At 47.8% G+C, this 23,808-nt stretch overlaps 1 protein-coding gene across 3 annotated transcripts in view; it reads left to right on the top strand.

The window, feature by feature from the left end:
• LOC133354495 (uncharacterized) overlaps positions 1 to 23,808 on the top strand; it is a 49,573-nt gene that overhangs the window by 13,886 nt on the left and 11,879 nt on the right. Inside the window, exons 5-13 of one of the 3 annotated variants that reach the window (XM_061571379.1) lie at positions 2,388 to 2,536; positions 3,718 to 3,835; positions 4,496 to 4,692; positions 5,108 to 5,255; positions 5,639 to 5,707; positions 6,493 to 6,744; positions 16,607 to 16,812; positions 17,681 to 17,744; positions 18,769 to 18,843. In XM_061571379.1, the coding sequence (XP_061427363.1) occupies positions 2,388 to 2,536; positions 3,718 to 3,835; positions 4,496 to 4,692; positions 5,108 to 5,255; positions 5,639 to 5,707; positions 6,493 to 6,744; positions 16,607 to 16,812; positions 17,681 to 17,744; positions 18,769 to 18,843 (1,278 nt within the window). Of the gene's footprint in view, positions 1 to 2,387; positions 2,537 to 3,717; positions 3,836 to 4,495; positions 4,693 to 5,107; positions 5,256 to 5,638; positions 5,708 to 6,492; positions 6,745 to 16,606; positions 16,813 to 17,680; positions 17,745 to 18,768; positions 19,348 to 23,808 lie in introns of those variants that run through there. The other 2 variants (XM_061571378.1, XM_061571380.1) reach the window with 2 other exon arrangements.

Below are 23,808 nucleotides of genomic sequence, written 5' to 3'. Positions count from 1 at the left end.
CACTGTATGGTGCCGACCCTAGAGGGGCACGGCGTGCGATGTACTCACATTGCGGACACCACGTACAGTGAGGGAAAAAAAGTATTTGATCCCCTGCTGATTTTGTACGTTTGCCCACTGACAAAGAAATGATCAGTCTATAATTTTAATGGTAGGTTTATTTGAACAGTGAGAGACAGAATAACAATAACAAAAATCCAGAAAAACGCATGTAAAAATGTATACATTTATTTGCATTTTAATGAGGGAAATAAGTATTTGACCCCTCTGCAAAACATGACTTAGTACTTGGTGGAAAAACCCTTGTTGGCAATCACAGAGGTCAGACGTTACTTGTAGTTGGCTACCAGGTTTGCACACATCTCAGGAGGGATTTTGTCCCACTCCTCTTTGCAGATCTTCTCCAAGTTATTAAGGTTTCGAGGCTGACGTTTGGCAACTCGAACCTTCAGCTCCCTCCATAGATTTTCTATGGGATTAAGGTCTGGAGACTGGCTAGGCCACTCCAGGACCTTAATGTGTTTCTTCTTGAGCAACTCCTTTGTTGCCTTGGGCATGTGTTTTGGATCATTGTCATGCTGGAATACCCATCCACGACCCATTTTCAATGCCCTGGCTGAAGCAGAAAAAACAACCCCAAAGCATAATGTTTCCACCTCCATGTTTGACGGTGGAGATGGTGTTCTTGGGGTCATAGGCAGCATTCCTCCTCCAAACACGGCGAATTGAGTTGATGCCAAAGAGCTCCATTTTGGTCTCATCTGACCACAACACTTTCATCCAGTTGTCCTCTGAATCATTCAGATGTTCATTGGCAAACTTCAGACGGGCATGTATATGTGCTTTCTTGAGCAGGGGGACCTTGCGGGCGCTGCTGGATTTCAGTCCTTCACGGCGTAGTGTGTTACCAACTGCTTTCTTGGTGACTATGGTCCCAGCTGCCTTGAGATCATTGACAAGATCCTCCCGTGTAGTTCTGGACTGATTCCTCACCGTTCTCGTGATCATTGCAACTCCACGAGGTGAGATCTTGCATGGAGCCCCAGGCCGAGGGAGATTGACAGTTTTTTTGTGTTTCTTCCATTTGCGAATAATCGCACCAACTGTTGTCACCTTCTCACCAAGCTGCTTGGCGATGGTCTTGTAGCCCATTCCAGCCTTGTGTAGGTCTACAATCTTGTCCCTGACATCCTTGGAGAGCTCTTTGGTCTTTGCCATGGTGGAGAGTTCGGAATCTGATTGATTGATTTCTTCTGTGAACAGGTGTCTTTTATACAGGTAACGAGCTGAGATTAGGAGCACACTCTTAAAGGGAGTGCTCCTAATCTCAGCTTGTTACCTGTATAAAAGACACCTGGGAGCCAGAAATCTTTCGGATTGAGAGGGGGTCAAATACTTATTTCCCTCATTAAAATGCAAATCAATTTATAACATTTTTGACATGCGTTTTTTCTGGATTTTGTTGTTGTTATTGTCTGTCATTGTTCAAATAAACCTACCATTAAAATTATAGACTGATCATTTCTTTATCAGTGGCCAAACGTACAAAATCAGCAGGGGATCAAATACTTTTTTTCCCTCACTGTATTCTTGGGTCTTTCATATATATTAAGGTGTTATTGGTCAATTGTTGAGTTTTTATATCTGGAAAGAAACTGGAGCACCCAGAGAAACCCCACGCGTGAGAGGGGGAAACGCTATCCCATAGAGACGGAATAGTTGGAGTCCACACTTTGCTGTACTGCCTTCTCCTGGCTCCTCCTCACCGCCCACGGGAAGAGAGTTGGAACAGATGTCGATGTCTACAATTGCTGTACCGCCTTCTGGTGCGCCAGGGTATGGCTCCTCCTTGACGTGCACGGGAAGGAAGTTTCGCAACATCTGTGTTTACATCATAGATGCGTCCCTGAAAGGTTCAACAACGAATAGCGAAACGACATAAATCAAAGTGATTCACAGCATAGGTGGTGGAGGTGAAGGCTGAGGCGATTGAGAAACGACAGGTGATGCTGTCAGCGACACAAGTGTGGGTTGTGGTGACACAAATCAGGTAGTGGCATTTATAAAGTATTTGCGATATGACGTAAAAGGGGGTATTACTACACATTGCTTATTGATATTGCTGTTGTCTTCAATGGCACGTTGCACCTTTTCCTGGGAAAACAAACCTTTAACTCACAAGACAGCGTCAACAAACGGAAGGTAAATTACTCATGCGCCCAAAACCCTGGCGGCGGCGGGCTACACCGTCGTCAAAGGAAATGGTGATACTGACCAGGCTTTGTTCTAAAATCACGTCGAGTCCAAGTGATGCACAGAAGAGTCGACGTGGAGAGAGCCTGAGTAAGGGTGAGCGGTGACGGCCCCACGTGCATTGTGCAACACAGAGCTGGGCCCGGGCCGCGCCACGGTAGCCGTGCACAGCGGAGAGGCGGGGGGCCTCCTGGCGCTGGGCGAGCTCACCTACGTCTCGCCACAGCAGCAGCTGCGCCACCTGCTCCACGGCGTCACCAATCCCTTGAGCTTCATGCAGCAGGTGAGTGCGGACCACGGCAATAAGCAAACACTTGCTGTGTAAAAGTCTTAGGAAACTTTTTAACGAATCGGTATAACAATTAACAGTTAACCACTGGTAAGTGTGTAAGTATGTTGAACTTCACACGAACCGTACGTAGCCAGCCGTGTTCATCGGAGGTGCGGGGAAGGACAACAAACTAAATATAAAAGCAGCTGTGAATAAATTAGTTTTCAATCTTGATCATTTAAAAGTGCATAGCCCCAGTGGATTCCTAATATCGGAAGGAAGAGCATTACAGATGGCAGCAAAAGCGCATCTGAAAGCAAGCAATACCATCTTTGTTCGGTGGCTAGCCAATATCCGCTACGAGAATGGACGGAGTTCTTGTGATGGTTTATGCTCCTGGTAACATGTTCTATAGAAAGACTCGCCCACCCCATATGAATATAGATATACTGCCACTGACTCAGTGCTGTAAACCGGAGGTAGAAATCACTCTGCCTTGCTTGAGCGGTGAACACTGCGGCTGTATTCACCACAGCAGACTCGGCGCCGTCTGTCCGCTTCACTCAGTGCACGTTCAAGGTGCCGGGACGTCATTTGAAGAATACTAGACCATTGTGTGCCGGCGTCAAGATAAAAATTGTAATAAAATTACTGGTAAATCAATTTATTATAAAGCACCGTAAAGACTTAGCAGGACCACCTTAAAAATTAAAGAAACAGAATCCTGAGAGCCGGCGAGACCTTCCTGAGAAAACAACGAGTGTACTCATCGTTATGATCATCGTCATAACGATAGTGAGCTACGCAGCCAGTATTGGATTCAGCAATAAGTCTCAAGAGGTATTGAGAGTGAGAACTCCAGCTGTCGTCGAGAAGCCTCGCAGGGTGATGGAATAAACAATAGTTAATGTCTGTGTCGCTTATTGACTTTAATGAAAGTGATTGCTTTGCTCAAACAGGCACTGAGATGGTGCTGATCTCCTGCTTACATCCCTGAGTCAGTGGTGGAAATTACACGTTTTTATGGCAGAGGAGAGTCTATCTATCAACAGGACAACCACTCTTGACTTCCCCACTAAGTGGTGATAGGCTGAGTCGACTCCCGACCAGGATTTTAATTCGCATTGCGAGCGGCCTTGCTGCGGCGTTGCCTGGTCAGTCGAGGTGACGGTTCTGTTCTCTGTCGCATGCAGGCGTTTTCAATGCACCACAGCCACACAGATAAGATGGACGAGATGCTCACCGAGTCTTTGCAGAGCAACTTGTCTGGGACGAGAGTGCAGGCGTTCCCTGTCGGAGAACCAGACTCGTGTAAGTGTACACCCCCCTCCCCCCATTAAGATGTGCTCACGTTGGGATCACTCAATTGGGAAAGGCTGCGAAGGTGTTGGTATGTACGTATGTTGACCTTTTTTTGCACCGTACGTAGCCAACCGTGCTAATCAGAGGTGCGGGGAAGGACAACAAACTAAAAACAAAAATCGGTTCTAAAGAAATTAGTTTTCAATATAAATTTAAAAGTGCATAGCTCCAGTGGCTTCCTAATATCAGAAGGAACAGTGTGCCAGACGGCCGCATAAGTGTATCTGAAAGCGTGCATTGCAGTGACCGTCTTTGTTTGGTGGCTAGCTAAAAACCGCTGCGAGGATGAACAGAGTTCGTGTGATGGTTGATGTTACTTCACGAGATCAGCAAGGTATTGTGGTTCATTTGTTGCAAGCACTTTGTGTGTAAAGAGTGCGACATTATAACGTGATTCGTTCGACAACTGGAAGCCAATCCAGCTCGGTGAGCACTGGATGGACACAGTCGGATCTAAATATGGTTGGTGCTTAGATGGATGGCCGCTAAGCATAATAGGTGTTATAGACTTCAGAGCTACGTGGTGGGCAGAAGAATTATATTGTGATGTGTGCTCGATATGCTCCCACGTCCGCGCTCCCCGACTTCACTGATACTCTCGCGTCGCAGCTTCCGCGGACGCTGAGCTGCCAACCCTGCTGCACTTCTCGGCGCGGTTCGGCCTGCGGTGCCTCACCTCACAGCTGCTGCGCTGCCCGGGTTCCGAGTCGGCCCGGAACGTTCTCAACCGGCACGGGGACTCCCCCGGCTCCCTGGCCCACCGGCACGGATTCCCTGCCCTAACGGAGCTCATTCAAAACTCTGAGGTACGGCACTGTCAAAATGCGTCGTGCGGCACACAGAACTCGCCAGAACGTTACCAAAAAAGGGGGTCTGTAAACATTTACTCCTTGCGAATAAAACGGTGAAAATTACAAAATAAATGAGCCAAGAAGTATGGTCAATTAACCCCCACGACTTTCAACGGCAGGTTTGACTATCCACGAATTGGCATCTGGGTTTGGGTGGCAGGAATTGATTTGTACCAACATATGGTACCAGTATTCCTGTGTTCAACTTTATTACAGTAGTGTACGCACAGTTTTGATAATAGAACTGAGAAATATTCCCGGGTTTTGCTTGTGAAAAAGGTGGCGAATCTAATCGGGAGGACCTCACCCAGCAGTGGATTGACAAAAGAGCTGCGCATGTGCACGATTTTCCTGTGATGTGTGCGCTCAGGATATCGAGTGGTCGGTAGTGCAGGAGGAGCAGCTAAGGCTGGGTGACCACGGCGATGACTGCAAGGACTCATCAGAGGAGGAGCTCTACAGCACAATTTTGGAAAACCTCCTAAGCCGAGCAGTGGAGTGTGAGAACAGCAAAGCCCGTGAGTGAATCAAGAGTTTCTGTGAAATTGTGACTTTTTAATTCGTGCCGTGTAATTCCCATTCAAAGTTATTTGTTTGAACCAAATGGACACTGAGGCATCGATGGCCATCTCCTATTTATCGCCCTGAGCTACTGGTGGAGATTCCTAGATCCTATGGCAGGGGCGAGTCTCTCCATCGGACAACCACCGTTGGGTTCCCCACAAAGCGGTGCTCGTTTTATCGACTCTGGATGGTTGAGTTCAAATCTCAATCAGGATTAGAATACCCGCAACCTTCTAATCGCAAGACGCTCGCTCTACTGCCGAGCACCCCCTGGCCGGCCAATTCTCATTTCTCACACAACCAATGACATTACTCGTTTCCTGTAACGGTTGTGCAGACGAAGATGTTCGTGACAAGGGTCCGGGCACAGCAGCAGACTTCCGCTCACGTTCAAGCCCAATGCCGGGTGAGCCTTTCGTTGCGACGCAAACGCATACGTGACTTGCGTGTGGGTCCTCGGACCCAGTGGTGCGCCCTCTCACCGCCGAGTCAGATTGCGCTCAGCAAAATTGCTCCATTCCTGTGGCCTGCAGCCAATTCGCTCCTCCCGGATGGCATTCGGATGACCGACCGTCACACACAAACGGGTTGTCACGGGGCTATTGGGCTTCGTGGTGGGCAACAGAATGTGGTGCGGCAGTATATACTGTTATACTGTACTTCTATGCTCACTGTACTCTGTGCTACCGGCCATCAACATGCAATGAAGATTAACTCTGAACTCCTACCACATTCGGACTTTTGATTGGCTTTTTAAGTTGCATATAAACTCTACACCACAACATTGTTTTATTGCTTAGTATTACTCACAGTGTAAGATGTTCATCTATTCTGGTTAATATTTAAACTGTATGCTGCTGCTTTCCATCTGCTATATTGTTATCACATGCCGGTGCCATCATGGAGCCATGGTACAGCAGCGGTCATCAACTTGTGCTATAAACCGGGTTCAATTCCTGGCTACGGCTGATATCTGAACCAGTCCTGAGCACTCCCCCGCCCCCCGCCCCCTTCGCAAACATGCATTGACCAGCATGGTGAAGTATGGTCAAACAACTGCAGCCTGCATGGCGTGGGGAGAACTCCATCCAGCAGTAGATAGACGCGAGGGTTGCGCGTGCACATGGATACATATACAATATAACTACGTGTTGTGATTTAAAGCGTCGCGCATATTTGCTGGGGATTCAGTCTCTTCTCAGGAAATCCCAGGGGTGTGGGATCACGGTGAATGCGCACGAGACTTGGCAGATGGCCACGTGAAGAAGGATCCATACATTGTCCTGGAACTGAACGACTACGAGTTGATGGGTGACAGCAACGTGTGGCCACCAGGCAAGATGCCCGCCAAATCAGCAGCGGCGGTGGCGGCTCCCGCGGCCCAGCACGACGCAGTGGCGCCGCCGCCCTGCCCACCGGGCTCCGGTGCGTACGCTCAGCAAGGTAAACCATCAGCTCGGAAAGACTCCTTTTATCTGCCGGCATTGTTATTTGTGGCCCCGTGCAACAAAAATTCCCGCTATCATCGGGTTGATTCCGTTTGTGTGGTTTCGTTCCTGGGCGCCACAGTGGCGAGATGTTAATTTCCTTGCCTGGTATACAGGAGGTCGTGGTTTCGATGCCGACCCTGACGCCCATATATTTGTAGTTTGCATGTTCTCCCCATGGTCGGGTGTTTTTTTTTCTCCGGGTCTTCCGGTTTTTCCCTCCACATTTAGAAACACGCGTTTAGAGTATTTGGCTGCTATATATTATCACATGATAAGCCACTTCGTTGAACTATCATTTGTGGTCAGGTCGCTACTGAAAAAAAGATATATAGCTCAGTGGGCCTGACCCGCTGAAATAAACAAAAATTCAGACAGATTCAATTGAAGTTTGCGATATCTCCTTCTGCAGGTCCATTCTTTCATATGGGACAATGATGCACTGCCCTGTGAGATTATATTTTATTTGTTGACACAGGAATAAACATTTAGCCATCTGCTGTTTTACAAGAACGACCCACGGAGAACCATGGTGAAGAAAAGGAAAGTCGCAGCGGCGTAGTAAAACAACTTTCCAGTGATGCACCACTCAACAAGTAGTAACACCGGCAGGTAACACAGAAATATAATGGCAACTCGTGCGGAGTTCGCTAACCACCCGTGCAAGAGCTCCGAATGGATTCTTAATCTCGTGGTACGAGGCTGGGAGCGCAATTTACAAATTAACATGAACGTCATACATCTTCCTTAAAAAAATATCCTGAAGCAGAAGATTAGCGCTGGATACAGTAGTCACATTTGCCAGTGTGATTTGTAACTTTTAACCCATGTGTAGTGCAAACCAACCACGCGGAGACAAGGAATACTGTAAGGGCTGGTTGCCGTTTATTACTTAACGTTTTCACACTGCATCCTACACTCACACCAGTGTAGGTGCACTCTATTCTCCGTCCTTCACTTGGACCTGGGATAACTATATACGTCGGGCCTACTTCGGGTACCCCTAGGCTCTCTCACCCGTCTGCAACGAGGAGAGAGATCTCTTCCAGCCGATCCTTACCCTGCCTCCCCGATGACGACCACGTGTCCGTCACGTGGTCCCCCTTAAGAACCCACTTGGCAGCTCCTCTCCCCAGCTCGGCCCCGCACACTTTCCCGAAAGTGCTTTCCGAAAGTCCCCCTACGTAACCCGTGACGTTATGTCATCCTTGGCCTCGCATAACTCTCCACCAAATCGCACTTCCTTACGCTCATCCCTCATTGGCTACTCACAGTACTCCTCTACACATGTATCCATAGCTCAATGTTAATGTGCCATTTAATTCAGGGACTACTGTGTGGTGTTGTGTTGGTGTGGTCTGGGACTGTTTTGTTGTTGTTTTTCCTTCCTTGTCCTAGCTTGATAAGTCGGACTTATATAATGAATGCATTATGCATTCATATTTAGTGACTTGCTTACCATTTTCACTATTTTGCACTCCTATCGTTTATTGTATTGTTTATTGTAAGTTGCTGACCCGCCCATACTGGGTATCTGTGAAAAAGAGCTTCGTGGTTCATCAGATTCCTCCTCCTGCAGTCTAAATACTGATTCTGATGCTGAGACGAGGGCACCTGGGGTCCATCGTACACGTTGGGACAGGCACGCCTCCGGCTCGTGGCGCGAGAGCTGCGCAATGTGTCTTGCCTACCAAATAAAACGGGCGGCAGTGCAACTCATACGCAGACGTACAATTCAGAATCAGTGTCTTTATTTCTATCGGAGGAATCCTATGAGCTATGAAGCTCTTTTTTTAACAAGATGTCCAAAGTAGGAGGCGGGTCAGAAGGTCACAACAACGAACAGTACACAAATACGATAGGAGTGCGGACACTCCTGGTGGTGACTCGTGCACACTTAGAATTGCATTCTGCAAAAATGCTCTCACGTTCTTTTTTTGTGATATGTGAATGCGGAATAAAAAAATTAATTTGGTGAAACGTGCACTGCGTAAAAAGTGCGCAAAGAAGCGTGGAGAGGCACATGCTTGGGATTACACCGAGAGAGAGGGAGGAACGCGTTTATCAGAAAGCACACGTCAGTTGGTGACAGCTGGTGGTTGAGACTAATGACAGTGGCAACTGAAGGAGGACGTGCGCCACAGAGCGATGAAATCAGCTCGTGTGCAGCAGCTAAATGGATTGTTGCATCGTGAGACAATAAGAGTTGCGTGATAGCTTTGGGAGGACTTCATTCAGCAGTGGATAGATGATGAATACACAAACAAGCACTTTGTTCATGATATGGCAGATGTATTAACCATACAATACGCGTTGTCTGCTTCATAGTGGATGTTCGTGCAACGACATTACAAAAGATGCAGCCATTATATGTGCCGGCGTCATGGTCCAAATTTGTAAATTGAACCTTATGGCAGAACCCCGGGGTCCCATAAGCCCCCGGCTCTCGCATAAACAATATATTATAATGTTAACAAAAACTTTGCTCTTTTTCACCAATGGGTTTGAAGGATGGTGGCAAGTGTTGTCTTGTTAAACTATGACTTTAAAACTGAAAACTACTTACCTGCAGTACCTCTATTTAAATACACTATCAAAAAAGATAATTTATACCCCTCTGTCAATCATCATGTTTCTCAGTGTGGATTTGTGAACACACTTTGTAAGCAGTACATAAAATAGTACGCGTTTTCAATGCACTGTTCCTATTGTAACAAGCGTTTACACCAATGTTACTCTACAGAGTAGTGGGTCGCCGCTCCTCTTATCCGTATTGATACGAGCGGTATGTGGGGACTATGGATTAACCGCAAAAAAAATATGTGTGTGTGGGTGTGTCTTTCTGTGTGTGTCTCTCTGGGTGTGTCCCTCTGTGTGTCTCTGTGTGTGTCTCTGTGTGTCTCTCTAGGTGTGTCTCTCTATCTATGTGTCTCTCTGTGTGTGTTTCTCTCTCTGTGTCTCTGTCTGTGTCTCCTGCTGCACACTCTATCCCCCTAGTGGCTGATATACCGTCATTACACTCGACCCTCGATCATCTTCCCGCCTTTCCTTCACCCTGTTCAGCGCTGACTTTCCTTCACCCTGTTCAGTGTTCTATCCACCTAGTGGCGGATATACCGTCACTACACATTGACATGCGACTCTCTCACAATACAATGGCTACCTCAGCACAAGCTCCAGCCCCCACCCTCTTGCCCGATGCGGCAACCCCCCCCCCCCTTCGGCTCTATATATAAGGACTTGTTTCAGCAGCCTGTTTCTCACTTCCACCTGAAGACGGTTGCTTGTGTGGCGATCGAAACGTCGTGATCTATTATTATTTTTCTACCTACGTGACTTTACCGAAAGAACCAAAGAGTAAGATAAGAATTATCAAACAGGAGGAATTAACGGCGCAATGCATCTCATCTGTTAAATATCTGCAGGTAATAGGATTGTCATCGATTGATCCTGACTGCAGACATTGGTAGATCACAAATAATAATGAAGATAAGAGAGCAGTTTCACTGTATTATGCATACCGTTATGACAAATAAATGACTTAAGTAGTCACTTAAGTAGTGTAGGCAGTTTGAGCAGCTTTGAATTAGCCTTATGATCCTGCCCATACCCGAGTATGGAATGCATTCGCTTGTTCAGCTCTTCTGCGCATTCGTCCTCGCTGCGCTTGGACGACATGACAACAGAATGATTCGCGCCAGGTGGGTCGCGGCATTTACGTGCGTAGTGGGACGGAGTCGCCAAAAATGAAGAAATTCATTATGATTTTTACTTACGTTTATTCGTGACCCCGGGGTCCCGCCATAAGGTGCAAATATTGAATGTTACCCACGAGTTATTCCATTGGCATTACACACGGCAGCAAATCATCGCCCCCTCCTGGCAACTTGCGGCTCCGGAGCCACATGCGGCTCTTGAAGGACTGCATTGCGACTCTTGAAATATTGAGTTTTTTTTCCCGAATTCGAAAAAAAATGGCTCTTGTTATTTTGGTTGCCGACCCCTGACCATGAAAGTCCAGTTCACCATGGAAGTCCAGTTAGCCATGGAAATCCAGTTCACCATGGAAGTCCAGTTCACCATGGAAGTCCAGTTCACCATGGAAGTCCAGTTGACAATGCAAGTCCAGCTCACCATGGAAGTCTAGTTCACCATGCAAGTCCAGCTCACCATGGAAGTTTAGTTCACCACGGAAGTCCAGTTCAACATGGAAGTCCAGTTCACCATGGAAGTCCAGTTCACCATGGAAGTCCAGTTGACTATGCAAGTCCAGCTCACCATGGAAGTCTAGTTCACCATGGAAGTCCAGTTCACCATGGAAGTCCAGTTGACTATGCAAGTCCAGCTCACCATGGAAGTTTAGTTCACCATGGAAGTCCAGTTCAACATGGAAGTCCAGTTCACCATGGAAGTCCAATTTACCATGGGCAGGGGTCAGCAGCCTGCGGCTCATGAAGGTCTGCTCCATGACGTTATTTATTAAGGACGTTTCGTATTCACATGCATTGCGGGTCTGCATTGCGGCTCTTGGAACATTGAGGTTTTTACTGATTTAGAAAAAAAAAGGCTCTTCTTTCTATTTTAGTTGCCGACCCTTGCACTAAACATAAATAAATAGAAATAAATAAAGTATATAAGCATACATTGTATAAGTACATGAATTCCTGCCGATTTTTCAATACTAAATGTATGCTTGGGCAAATCAATAAAACAACAAAAACGAGTCCACACCACACCAAGATAACACACAGTAGTCCCTCAATAAAACCGAACATTAAAATGTAACTATCAATACACGGGGGAAGTTGAAAGTTACAAATCACATTTGCAAATGTGGTTGTGTACAGTACTAATCTTCTGCTTCAGGATATTTTTTAAAGGAAGATTTACGATGTTAAGGGAGGAAATAAGGTTGTTCCAAAATGTTGGTGCTCCAACGGTAAAGGCTTTGTCACCTATGAATAATAATGATAATTTGTAAACCACACATTTTTTACTTGCCCGAAGGCAGCGACCCTGAGCTGCGGAGCCCAGCTCAGAGATCCGATCTATAAAAGTCAAATTGCTATTTAGGGACGTCTTAGGTTTCTTGGGTTTGACAAATAAATGAGCTAAGTATTGCGCAGATTTGCTAATAAGGATGTTATGGATGAACAGGGCCTAATGTACTGTAGATTTCGTCTTGCATCAAGTGATGTGAGATTGGATTTTAAGTAGAGGTCACAATGGTGGGTCCTGTGAGGTACATCCAGTGCTAATCGAAGAGCAGAACGATAACGCGGGTTTAGTCTGTTTAGTATTCATAAGTAGCTGATTTATAAGGGTCACAGCTGTCAAAGAGTGCATTTTTGCTTGAAGGAAAGAGCATATTCGTTTTTTGGGGGGGTTTAGGAGCAATTTAGTGATGACAATTGTATTGAGTGAAGTCGAAATCATGTTGGGTATTGTTTGACTTTGGAGATTTACCCGATACTAGCATGACAGTGTCATCTGCACAGAGATTTAATTCTGAGTGATTTAAGTTTAGTACAAGATTGTTTATATATAAGAACATAATTGAACCTAGCACGGAAACTTGTGGAACGCCCTTTGTTATTTTAATATTTTTGGACGAGATATTATCATTTTGTACATTTTGAGAACGGTCTGAATGGTATCTCTTAAACAAGTTTATTGTATTGTCTGAAAATGTTAGTTGACCAAGTTTTGTGAGTAAAATATCATGGCCAACAGTATCAAAGTATTTTGAGAAGTTGAGGAATAGTGTACAGAAGTAGTGGCCTTTATCCAGGTTACTGAAGTGAAGAGACAGTGTAATACATCCATCATTGTTGTGGGTGGTGCAGTACTCCTCTTGAAAACGGTTTATTGTGTAGAAGATTATGACTTTTTAGGTAGCAGTTTATTTGTGAATTAAGTATTTTTTCGAATATTTTTTTAAATGATGAAAGAATAGAGATTTGTCTCTAATTACACTGGTGTGCAGCCAAAATGTTTCCGAAATAAATGTAGTCCAACTTTACTAATTCAGGGTCACTGAGAATTAAAATGATGCTTAAAAGTGTTGATTGGCTCTAGTTTTAAGCTATGCTACTGGGTCAGTATATACGACCCTTGACTCGGGAATAGCAGAGGATAAGTGAGTTATAAAGGGAAGATATCTTAATTTAAACCAGAAATGACTAAAATACATATTTGACTGGATCTATGAATAAATATATGACTGGGTTTGGTTAGTACTTCCTTTTTGAGCAAAACAATGAATGATCCAATCCGAACCTGGTATTGCGTTATACATGATATGAATTGCATCATGTTATTCCTAGAAGTCATGGATGATGCAATCATAACTAAGCTTACATCCTTCTGCTGAACAAATTGCCCTATATCAGCTCTAGAAATCATGTAGTGCTGTGCTCTCTTATTTGTCAGTGTTTGATTTTGCAAAAGGACACATTTCTGTTTAGCCAAAGTGAGCAGAGATGCCTCGTACTTGTATGAACAAGGCAGATAACGTCTGCTATATTTCGATTTAAAGCTTTCGTGACTGCAGGGATTCATCTTCTTGGTTCTTTCGGTAAAGTCACGTAGAAGGGAAGTAATAAAATAATAAAAATAAAACATAATAAAACAATTCTCACGACGTTTCGGCCACAACGCAAACAGCCGTCCTCAGGTGAAAACCAGGTCCGTCGAGGCGACAGAGTCTGAATGAAACAGCACACGAGCTTGGAGCATATATATAAGCTGGGCGCATTGACAAAGGAATTTGCATATCAAAAGGAATTTAGCATATTTATGGGAAATGCAGGAATGTGATTAGTACTGCATATGCATGTGCATTATGCAGGATTAACAGCATCAAAGGGAGCTGCAGTTACTGCTGCTGCAGCAGTTGCTGCTGCTGCTGCAGTTTCTGCTGCTGCTGCAGTTGCTGCTGCTGCTGCAGTTGCTGCTGCTGCTGCACTTGCTGCTGCTGCTGCACTTGCTGCTGCTGCTGCACTTGCTGCTGCTGCTGCACTTGCTGCTGCTGCTGCACTTGCTGCCTTATCCATTTTAATATAACACTATGTATTATTCTACCCACCCTAATGTGTATCATACTGCTATATGTTTACTGTACAATTACGACACCATACATTACTCTGCACACTGCACCATGCCAGTGAGTGGAACGTGGTCTGAAAGTCACCGTAAACGTGAACACAATCAGTTAAGATCCGAAATGGTTTATTACGTCCTTCCAATGATTGCTAAGCCAGAATCCATCTTCTCGGTTGAAATTGTCTCTGTGTTTGTATATGTGGATCGCCTCATGAACGAATCTCTCATGATAGCCAGATGGCTTGCAGAGAACCTCTGTCTTGGAGAAGTCAATGTCATGTGAGCCCACTGAATTGTAACAGTGATCTGTTACAATTCAGTGGGCTCACATGCCAGCTAGCAACATCAGCAAAGATGAGCGTTTTGAATTAGCTCAATTAAAAAAGAGGGATGACATTGTCATCCTCTCAGCCGACAAAGGCAATGCCACTGTCATCATGGACAAAATAGAATACAACAACAAAATTCAAGAACTACTCAACGATGGCAGCTATACAAAAATAAAAAGAGACCCCACCAACAGCCTTGTCTCCAAAACCAACAACATCATTTCTGCTTCAACCGCATTAATTGATCAGACCAAACAGTTCTCGTTGAAACCTTCTGCAGCCAGGCCACCAAGATTGTACGGCTTGCCAAAGATACATAAAGAAGATACACCTCTTCGTCCCATTGTCTCTACTATCAACTCCCCCACTTACAAACTGGCTCGTTTTTTGTCCGAAATCCTACGGCCTTTCACTGGAAAAACCACCTCTGCAGTACTAAACTCTACTGACCTGGTATCGACAATCAAGGGGATTGCCCTGTCCCCAGACGACCTGCTTGTCAGTTTTGATGTGGTTTCCTTGTTCACCAAGGTGCCTGTGCCTGACACCATCGCAATCATTGAAGACTTGGTTCATCAAGGACTGAATGCTGGGGTACCCCCCCTGGTGAGACACTGCTTAACCAATACATACTTCACCTGGAATGGAACCTTCTACAAGCAAATTGAGGGCACCCCAATGGGCTCTCCCCTATCTCCGGTTGTAGCCAACATCTTCATGGAGAAATTTGAGACGGACGCCATCCAGACTGCCACTCTACGCCCGACCTTATGGAAGGACACAACAAGGGCAGACAAGGGCAGACAACTACAGGGAGTTGGTGGAAACCCTCCTCAAGGCTAACAAAAGCCTTGGTTGAAACATGTCGCTAAAGAAAATTTTTTTGCACTTTCATCTAGATTTTCCCCACCAAACTGCGGAGCAGTGAGCCACGAGGAAGGCGAGCAATTTCACCAGGACATTGCAACAATGGAGAAACGCTATCACGGCAAATGGAGCCCATCAATGCTTGCAGACTATTGCTGGACAGTGACAAGAGATGCTCAATTTAATGGTTACAAGAGATAAGCCAAGAAACGCCGAGTACACACTGAATAAGGACTCAACTATGTACTTATATATGTAATTTTTTTGCCTTTTGTTTCATAATACTGTAAGGGATCTCAGGGGAAGGATTCCCACCAAAAGGAGGGGGACAGTGGGACGGTGACAGTGGAAAGGGGAGGAGCAGGTGAGGAGATATAAGAGGGAGAACTGGCGGGAAACGGGGAGAGAAGGCTGGGCCGGGGGGAAGCAATAAAAGACGAACCCCCTGCAACCTTGTGTCGGCTCTCCTTTACAATACATTTTATTTATATAACCTTTCTGTTGATTTTTAAAGTGTTACATAAACAGGACAGGTGACATGTTATCATTTAAAGCAACCATAAACCAATGAAAAGACATAGGTTTACAATTTATGAGTAACACTTTACTATCTGCACATTATATATACGTAAAATGTAAAAAGTAAATATCTTGGGAACAGTAGCCAATCAGTTGTGTTAATTGTCATATTTGAATTCATCACATCAAAATCCATAATAAACAGCACATTTCATCTCTGAAGCAGACAACGTCTAAAAAATTGTAGATCAGTGTTATTCGGATCTTCTTTGGATCCATTTTTATATACTGGATGAACGAGTGGATTTCCACTCTTGTAGAAATGTACCTTCGGTAAGTGATAGGTTGAACATGTATGTGTGAGGTTTAAAGTTGAGATCTGTTACAGCCATGAGTAAAAATGCAGGTAACTCGTCTTCTCATGTGGATGATGATGTCTTAATGGATATTCGCTTATGCAGTATGTACACTTCAGATATGAGACTAAATAAGAAGCAGGAACGATGCCTTTCACTAACATTTTCAGGGTTGATCCACAATGAGAATTATACCTATTGACAATGTCTTGTTTTGTGATCAGTGCTTTGGCATCCAGGAAAGGTTTTTTTGGTGAAACATTTTGCTTTCCTTTGTTTTCAACTGAATTAAATGTTTCCCAGAAGTCTTGATTTATTTTTGTAAATTTAGAATATTTTGATAATAGGATTAAAATGTAACATTTCTTACGAGGCGAGTACGTCTATTTCTTAGCGTTCTATAGGTAATTCAATCAGGGAGGTTGTTTGATGTGTTTGCATTATTCCAGGCCATATCTCTATATGTTCGTTCATGCAGAAATGTTCAGGGACAGCTTCCACGGGGAATCAAGCTGGTCACCTTCGAATGTTTTGAGACGAGATGCGATGTTAAGGTGCATTGGTGTTGCTGAAGCGTTCATTCAACAATCACCTTGCGCGTGGCGGCTAAGTGCATCAGTGTCGTGGCTCTCCTGTGCCCTAGGCAAGACCGAGGAGGACGCTCGTCGGCGTTCTACTGGGGACGCCGGAGATCAGGCCAAGCAGGAATTGCTGCCTGGGCTCCAGGAGCTCATCCAGCTGCAGCAGCAGGTGAAGCTCGGACACATCTCCATCGACCAGGCCGTGTCCAACTTCAAGACCTGGCAGCAGCATCACGAGCAGCAGGCCGAATCCATGCAGATTAAAGCGGTAAGCTCGGCGGTCATTACCAGGGCTCGGTTTGTCACGGTGTTCCGTGTTGCTGGCAAACTGGAGCAAGCATGTACTGTATGTATGTGTGTTGACTTTCTTTTGCACAGTACGCAGTCAAACGTGGTAATCGGAGGTGCGGAGGCGGTCCAGGCACTTGAATCGTCAAGTCAATTGCCTGAAGCAGGGACTCGAATAGTCAAGTCGAAGCAATTTCCTGCTCGCTCCAGCATTGAGGCGCCGCTCGTTTTCCTGTTCACAGCCATGAGCTGGTGGTGTAAATTGCATTTTTTGTACGTTTAGAGGGGGGAAAAGTCCATCCATAGAACGCTTACTATCGACTTTACCATAGTGAATGGTAGTACTATTTTATAGACACCGGAGGGATGATGGGCTGAGTGAACTTCCAACAACCGGGAATTGATCTCCCAACCTTGTGACTGACTGCGAACCGCTCTCTTTACCGCTATTTGGCGGATCCTTTTCTCAGGCAAGTCCTTAATCTATATGTCAGCACCGCAGAGGCAGAGTAAGGGGGACAATTGTTAAAATAAGCACAGTAGATTCAGATGAGCTTCTGCAGCAGTCTGGAAAGCTTTTCCTGCCAATATTAGGAAGACACTGGAACTATTAACTTTTCAATCTAAATTTAAAACTCGCTTCATTAGAATATATTTTTATGTTTAGTTTGTTGTCCTTCCCCCCGCACCTCTGATTAGCACGGTTGGCTATGTACGGTGTGAAATAAGTTCAACATACATGCACACGTGAAATATGGGGAGATATTGAATGTAAAATAAGACTGCTTGAAGTATTACAAAAACAACTACCGCACAATTATCATGTGCTTCCTGTTCCTTCTCACTAGAAAAATCTACAGCAGCTACGGAAAAGCATCGCAGAGCGACAGAAGGACACATCTTCACAGGCTGGTAAGCTAACCAACTTGCATACGTACACCTCCAGACACATCAAAGCAGCTGCTATTGGAAAGCACAGAGGTAAGAGGGCAAAATAACTCTACAATGTCAACACTCCAGCAGTGGCTGTGTAAATGGATACAGCTTAGCCAAAGCTCCGACCCCAGCCTTAAACATGTATCAGCAGCATCATCATCATCAACCATTATTAATCCACTACTGGATGATAAAGGCTTCCCCAAAAATGAAATTTACAAATTTATATCGCGCATAGTTTTTGTAGAATTCAGAGGCGCGGGAAAGGACAGATGAGCACTTGGGAAGGTAGCAGCCAGAACTGGCGCCAACAATTGCCCGAGCTCTGCGGTCCTATATTGAGATGTTTGGCGAGCTCCATTAATGTGGGAGGAAACCGGAGGACCCAGAGAAAACCCATGCATACGACGGGGCAACACTCCATGCAATACAGATGTAATAGATGGCCACCTTTCCCCTGGCAAATGAGGATATGGCACCTCGATACCCGCAGGAAGGGAGTTTCACAACATGTGATGCAGTGACTGTCTTTGTCTGATGGCTAGCCAAAAGCCGCTGCTTCGAAGATGGCCGGAGATCGCGTGATGGTTTATGTTCATTGACGAGATCAGCGAGGTGAAAACTCAAGAGCCCAGGATAGAGTCTCATTGGCAGGAGTGGCCTGGGCCACCATTACAAAAACGTAAAAACATTAAAACAAGAACACAAAGCAAATAGAAATCGGAGCAAAATAACAAGATATAAATTGAAGCAAAAACAACCACTTTACAGAAGAAATCGAAAAACTGTGTACATACATAACTCGGTAAAAAATACAAAATTACTCCAATCAAAGTTGGCTTAGATAATTTTTTATTAAATCGTTCATAGTCAGATCAAGTTGGAAATATTAGAATGGTTTGAGGGTGATTATTTCACCAGCGCGTAAACAGGAAAGGATGTATGCCGAAAGCAGATGCGGTGTGGTGTGTGCGGTGTTTCTGTGCGCTTCGTTTTACAGGCGTTATGGAGATCATCCACCTGTCCGATCGAGGGCTGTACCAATCAGTGGAAGCGCCGTGCCCACCAGGGAAAGGTGACAAGGCGGGCAACCTTTCCAGCGTGGCCCATGCACCGCCCAAATTGTACAGCCAAGGTGACCTGGATTGGTCCTGTAGCGTCGATTATAGTACCCTGCCTCCAACAGGCCCAGCCCACACGAGGCCGCCGGAGGGTGTACGCTCCCTCGGTGGAATGCCGCACGTCATGTCTGTGCCAAATCTGAACTTGTACAGTCTGGCCAATGACGTGCAGGCACAGAGGGCCACGCATTCACCCCCTGTCTCCGGCAGGGTGGCTCCTGACGTGGGAGCTACGGAAACGCCGAAGAGGGGCAGTGTGGGTGGCAGCGGCGTGTTGCGAGTCGGCACAGTGCAGTACGGTCCTCATTTAAGGCGGTGGTAGATGCATTCCTGAAAATGCCACGTTGAGCTAAAAACACGTTGAGCGAAAACAATTCCCCCATAAATAATGTAACGAAGGTTGGTGAAATACGATGCATAACACGTAGGCTTTCGCGACCAATGTCATCCATAACCCCCCCCCCCCCCCCCCCATTGTGCAAGAGCGCAGAAGGGTGGTCAACACATCTACGCCTCTATATAAGGAACGAAACAGTAAGACTTCACAAATCTGGCTGTCGCCTGATGAAGCTAGTTGTAATTATTGGCGAAACGTCGTACTCAGATTGTAAATGTTGTGGCTTGGCTCTCCAACACACCGATGTGCTGTACTAGTGACGAATTGGCCATGTTCTGTTTACGTGACAACCCTTACTAGTTGGCTGTGCCGGGTGGTGGCGGGTTTTAATGACTTATTTATATATTTACGCGACCTAACCCAAAAACCTCTATTATGAAAAATACGATGTACTATGCACACAAAATGACATGGTGGGAATAACTGAGGGTATGCAGCTGCGTGACTGTATCATTCCACATACTGTATCGCACCGCTCAGCTGCGCAGCTCAAGAAAGTATTTTGTCATCAACTGCTCAGAAACCACATAACAGGGTGCTTTCCGCAGTATAACAGATGCAATCCGTTATAATGCACTTTCTGCGAAGTATTCCCGAATAGAAGAACCACGTTATAGCGAAAATGCGTTGTGTGAACACGCGTTAAGCGAGGACTTACCTTTGTTCATTGACTTTTGCTAAATGAGGTGAGTTCCACTGTTATTATTGTAATGCGAGCAAGAACAGGGTGCTTGCTGGCCTCCGCGCCGCTCACACGCGCCAGGGTATTGGGAGGCGGAGCGTGTGGGAGGAGCCACTGCTCACCTCGCTCCAATGGGAGCGGGGTGAACGGGGGGGCGGAGGCGGAGGCAGGATAGAAGGTGGAGTTTGGGTCACGTGAGAGAGGGGGATATAGGGCGAGAGCCGGAAGGGGAGAGGAGGAGAGAAGAGAGTGAACCACGGAGGGAGCCACGCTGGCGGTGGAAGGAGAAGTGGCGCCATTGCCACGTGGTCGGGGGTCATAGGCGCACTGCGGTCCAGCGGGCGCGGGGTGCGGCCAGGCCAGCGGAGCGTGCGGGATCGCACGGAGATAGAGAGAGTCAGCAGAGTGTGTGGGGTACCCGAAGGGCGGTGTGGCCAGGGGCGGGTGAGGAGAGAGCACACGGAGGGGCCGACGGAGACGGCGTGAGTCGGAGCGAGGACCAGCGGGTGCGAGGAAAGAACCCAATAAAGGACCAACGGAGAGCGACATCTTGTGAAGGAGTCCTTTATTACACTGGTGTCAGAAGTGAACCAAGATGTCTAAGCATCTTAAAAATAAGAACGTACCTGCACCATCCTCGGACGACGAAAACGAGCTTCCAACAGCGGCGGCGTTCCCGACGATGGAAGGAGGGGGCGAAGTGCGGACGGGCGACATGCCGGGGTGCAAGAAATCGTCGGTGCAGCGGGGCTGTCTGCTTCGACAGGCGCCGAGGAAGGCTGGCGGCACGTGACGGCTCAACTCGAGTTGCTACGGGCCACGCTGACACAACTGTGTGCCCTGGTGACGACGACGGCGAGGCCGGATCGCCCGCGATTGGGGCCCGCGCGACGCTTCCCGCCCTCTCCGCCACGTGGCAAGACGCCGCCATCTTGGGCGGGTCCGGGGACAAAGCGCGGGAAGCCGCCATCTTGTCACCGTGGGAAGCCGCCATCTTGTCACTGCGAGAAGCCGCCGTCTTGTCAACGCGGGAAGACGCTATCGTGTCGCCACCACGTGGAACACCGTCAGCGGATTACGGCGACTCAGGGACCCGCAGCCATCGTCTGACGACGCTCAAGGAATTCTCCATTGGCGGCGACTGGAGTGCGTTCGCCTGCCGCTTTGAGGCGGCAGTCCGCTCTGCCAAATGGACGGATGCGGAGGCTCTAGAAGTCCTGCCGACGCTCCTGGATGACGAATCGGTCAGGTTTTTCCGTTCCATTAAAGCCGCGAGGAAGACTACGCTGAAGGCTGTATTTGAAGAGATAGCAGAGGCTTATTAGCCCCCGGATGATGCACATCGCAGGTTTATTCAACGGCAACGGGCTCCGGAGGAATCTCCTGTGGCTTACCGGGGTGCCGTCTTGGAATTGGCTATGGCCGCGTACCCGGACACGGAGCCTGACTTGCTGGAGCCTTTGATTTTAGGAAAAATGTTGGAGTTGTCCAGGGATTTGGGCATCCCCATGCCTGTGTGCGGCCACGAACAACTGACCTCCCGGATAGCGGCTAAGTGCCTGGACGCGCAATTCAACCTGCGCCGGTGGAAGCAGGTGACAGCCTGGACGGGGAGCCCCAAGATCGAGGGTGGTGCCACGGGATGGGATCCGTCCAAGGCCGTGTACGTGCGGGACGAGAGGGGGCCTGCGGAGTTGACGGCAGCAGCGACCCAGCCGCCTACTCGCGGGGGTGCGGAGTTGTGGCCGGGGCCACCGTTGCGAGATCGCCAGGACAGGGGGGGCGCCGGACGACGGCCCGACCTGTTGTGCTTCCGCTGCGGCCGTCGGGGGCACTTCGCCAGGGAGTGTTGGGCTCGCCCTCGCCCGCCGCTCCAGCAGGAGGCCCCTGCCAAGAAGGCGACACGTCAAGAACAACCACGACAGGCAAGTCGGTACGCATCAGACACCCGGCAAGGCCTGTCACCTCATGCATCACTTTCACCGCGGGGTCCGGATAATGTTACTAACAGGGGAGCGCTGGAAGGGCCGTGTCGCTCGCTGACGCAGTGGCGTAAATTGGCACGGAGGGTGGTTGCGGCCGCTACTGGGTCATCCACTGTGCCGGGTTCCATCCAAGGGGTGGACGTGCGTATTTTGGTGGACTTGGGTGCGTCCACGACCATTATCTCAGACGTTATATTTCACCTCCTGTCCATTCCTCCGGAGCGGGTGCGACCGGTTTACGACTCGTGCATAGCGGCGAATGGGGGAAGTATGGGCATTGTGGGTCAGGTGGACGCCAGCATAGCGGTTGGGGGTGTTTCGGTTTCTGGGACGGTGTTAATTTCTAGGTCCCTCGTGGTGCCCTGCTTGTTGGGAACGGATTTCCTGGCAAAAATGCCCATTCAGATTAGGGTGGATCAGAATTGTATCCAATTACTGGGGGGCCGCCAAATTGCCTTCTTGCCATCACCCTGGGGCCAGTCCGTTCCTGACCGCCAGGTGCAGGCGCTCTCCAAGGTATCGGTTGATGTTCCACCTGGGTCGCAAATGCTTATTCCGCTGCGTTATCGGAAACCGGTGCCGGGAATCGAGGGGGCAGCAGGTGTGTTGTTGTCACCGTCCAATGCTATAACGGGGGGCTTGACGCTGGTCGGGGCGCAGACGATTGTTCGGCCGGGTCAACCCCCGTTTTTACAAGTGTTGAATGGGACCGCAGATAATGTTAGTGTGCCGGCCGGAACGGTTTTAGCTCATGCTATGACTGCTTTCACGGCCCATGACGATGGGGGCCTCCGGGGCCTCATAGGGGGGGTCTCGACCTCCACGGCACAGGACAATCGCTAGATTGCAGAATTGTCCCGGGAGAATGTGTCCTTAACTGGGGACCAACGGTCCGCGCTTCGCACGCTGTTGGGAAAGTATTCCGACGTTTTTAGTTTGGACGATTTCGATTTGGGACGCACTTCTCTGCTCTCCTACCATATTGATACGGGGGATGCCGCTCCGATTCGGATGAACCCGCATCGGTTGAGTCCGTCGGAGCGGGATCATATACGGGGCGCGGTGGAGGATATGCTGGCCGCCGACATTATTTCCCCGTCCAACAGTCCGTGGGGTGCTCCAGTGGTCCTTGTGAAGAAAAAGGATGGGAAATTGCGGTTTTGTGTCGATTTTCGCAGGTTGAATAAAGTGTCGGTTGCGAACGCGTACCCCCTGCCGCGTATGGATGATTCCCTCGATGCCTTGTCTGGGGCAAAAAAATGTTCTACTCTCGATCTTTCATCGGGATTTTGGCAACTTCCCCTAGATGAGTCCTCGAGGGAAAAGACGGCTTTCCGTACGCTGCAGGGCTTGTTTCAATTTAATTGTCTCCCCATGGGCTTGAACGCCCCCCCAGCGACGTTCCAGCGATTGATGGAACTCGTGTTGACCGGTCTGCAGTGGGACACATGTCTGATATATTTGGACGAAGTTATCATCTTCAGCCGCACGTTTGAGGAATATCTGCAGAGATTGGACGCGGTGTTTGCGAGGATGCGTTCCGCTAAATTGAAGTTTAAGCCTAAAAAGTGTCACCTGTTGCAGCGATCCGTGCGCTATTTGGGCCACATAGTCAGCTCGGACGGGGTGGCCACGGACCCGGAGAAGACGGCGTGCGTCCGAAACTGGCCGACTCCGGCCTCAGTGGGGGACGTGCGTCGGTTCGTCGGGTTCGCTTCTTATTACCGCAGGTTCGTACCTGACTTTGCCACGATCGCGAGGCCATTACACCTCCTTACGGCAAAGGGCCGGAGGTTCAGTTGGGGACCGGCGGAGGAGGTGGCATTTCAGAGCCTACGCGATCGTTTGGTTTCAG

This window comes from Lethenteron reissneri, chromosome 47 (assembly GCF_015708825.2).
Source record: "Lethenteron reissneri isolate LAM-NWPU_2019-01 chromosome 47, ASM1570882v1, whole genome shotgun sequence".
In the NCBI taxonomy this organism is placed as follows: Eukaryota; Metazoa; Chordata; class Hyperoartia; order Petromyzontiformes; family Petromyzontidae; genus Lethenteron; species Lethenteron reissneri.
The sequence above is the reverse complement of the archived record's forward strand: the minus strand, read 5'-3'. Positions and strand labels throughout refer to the sequence as shown.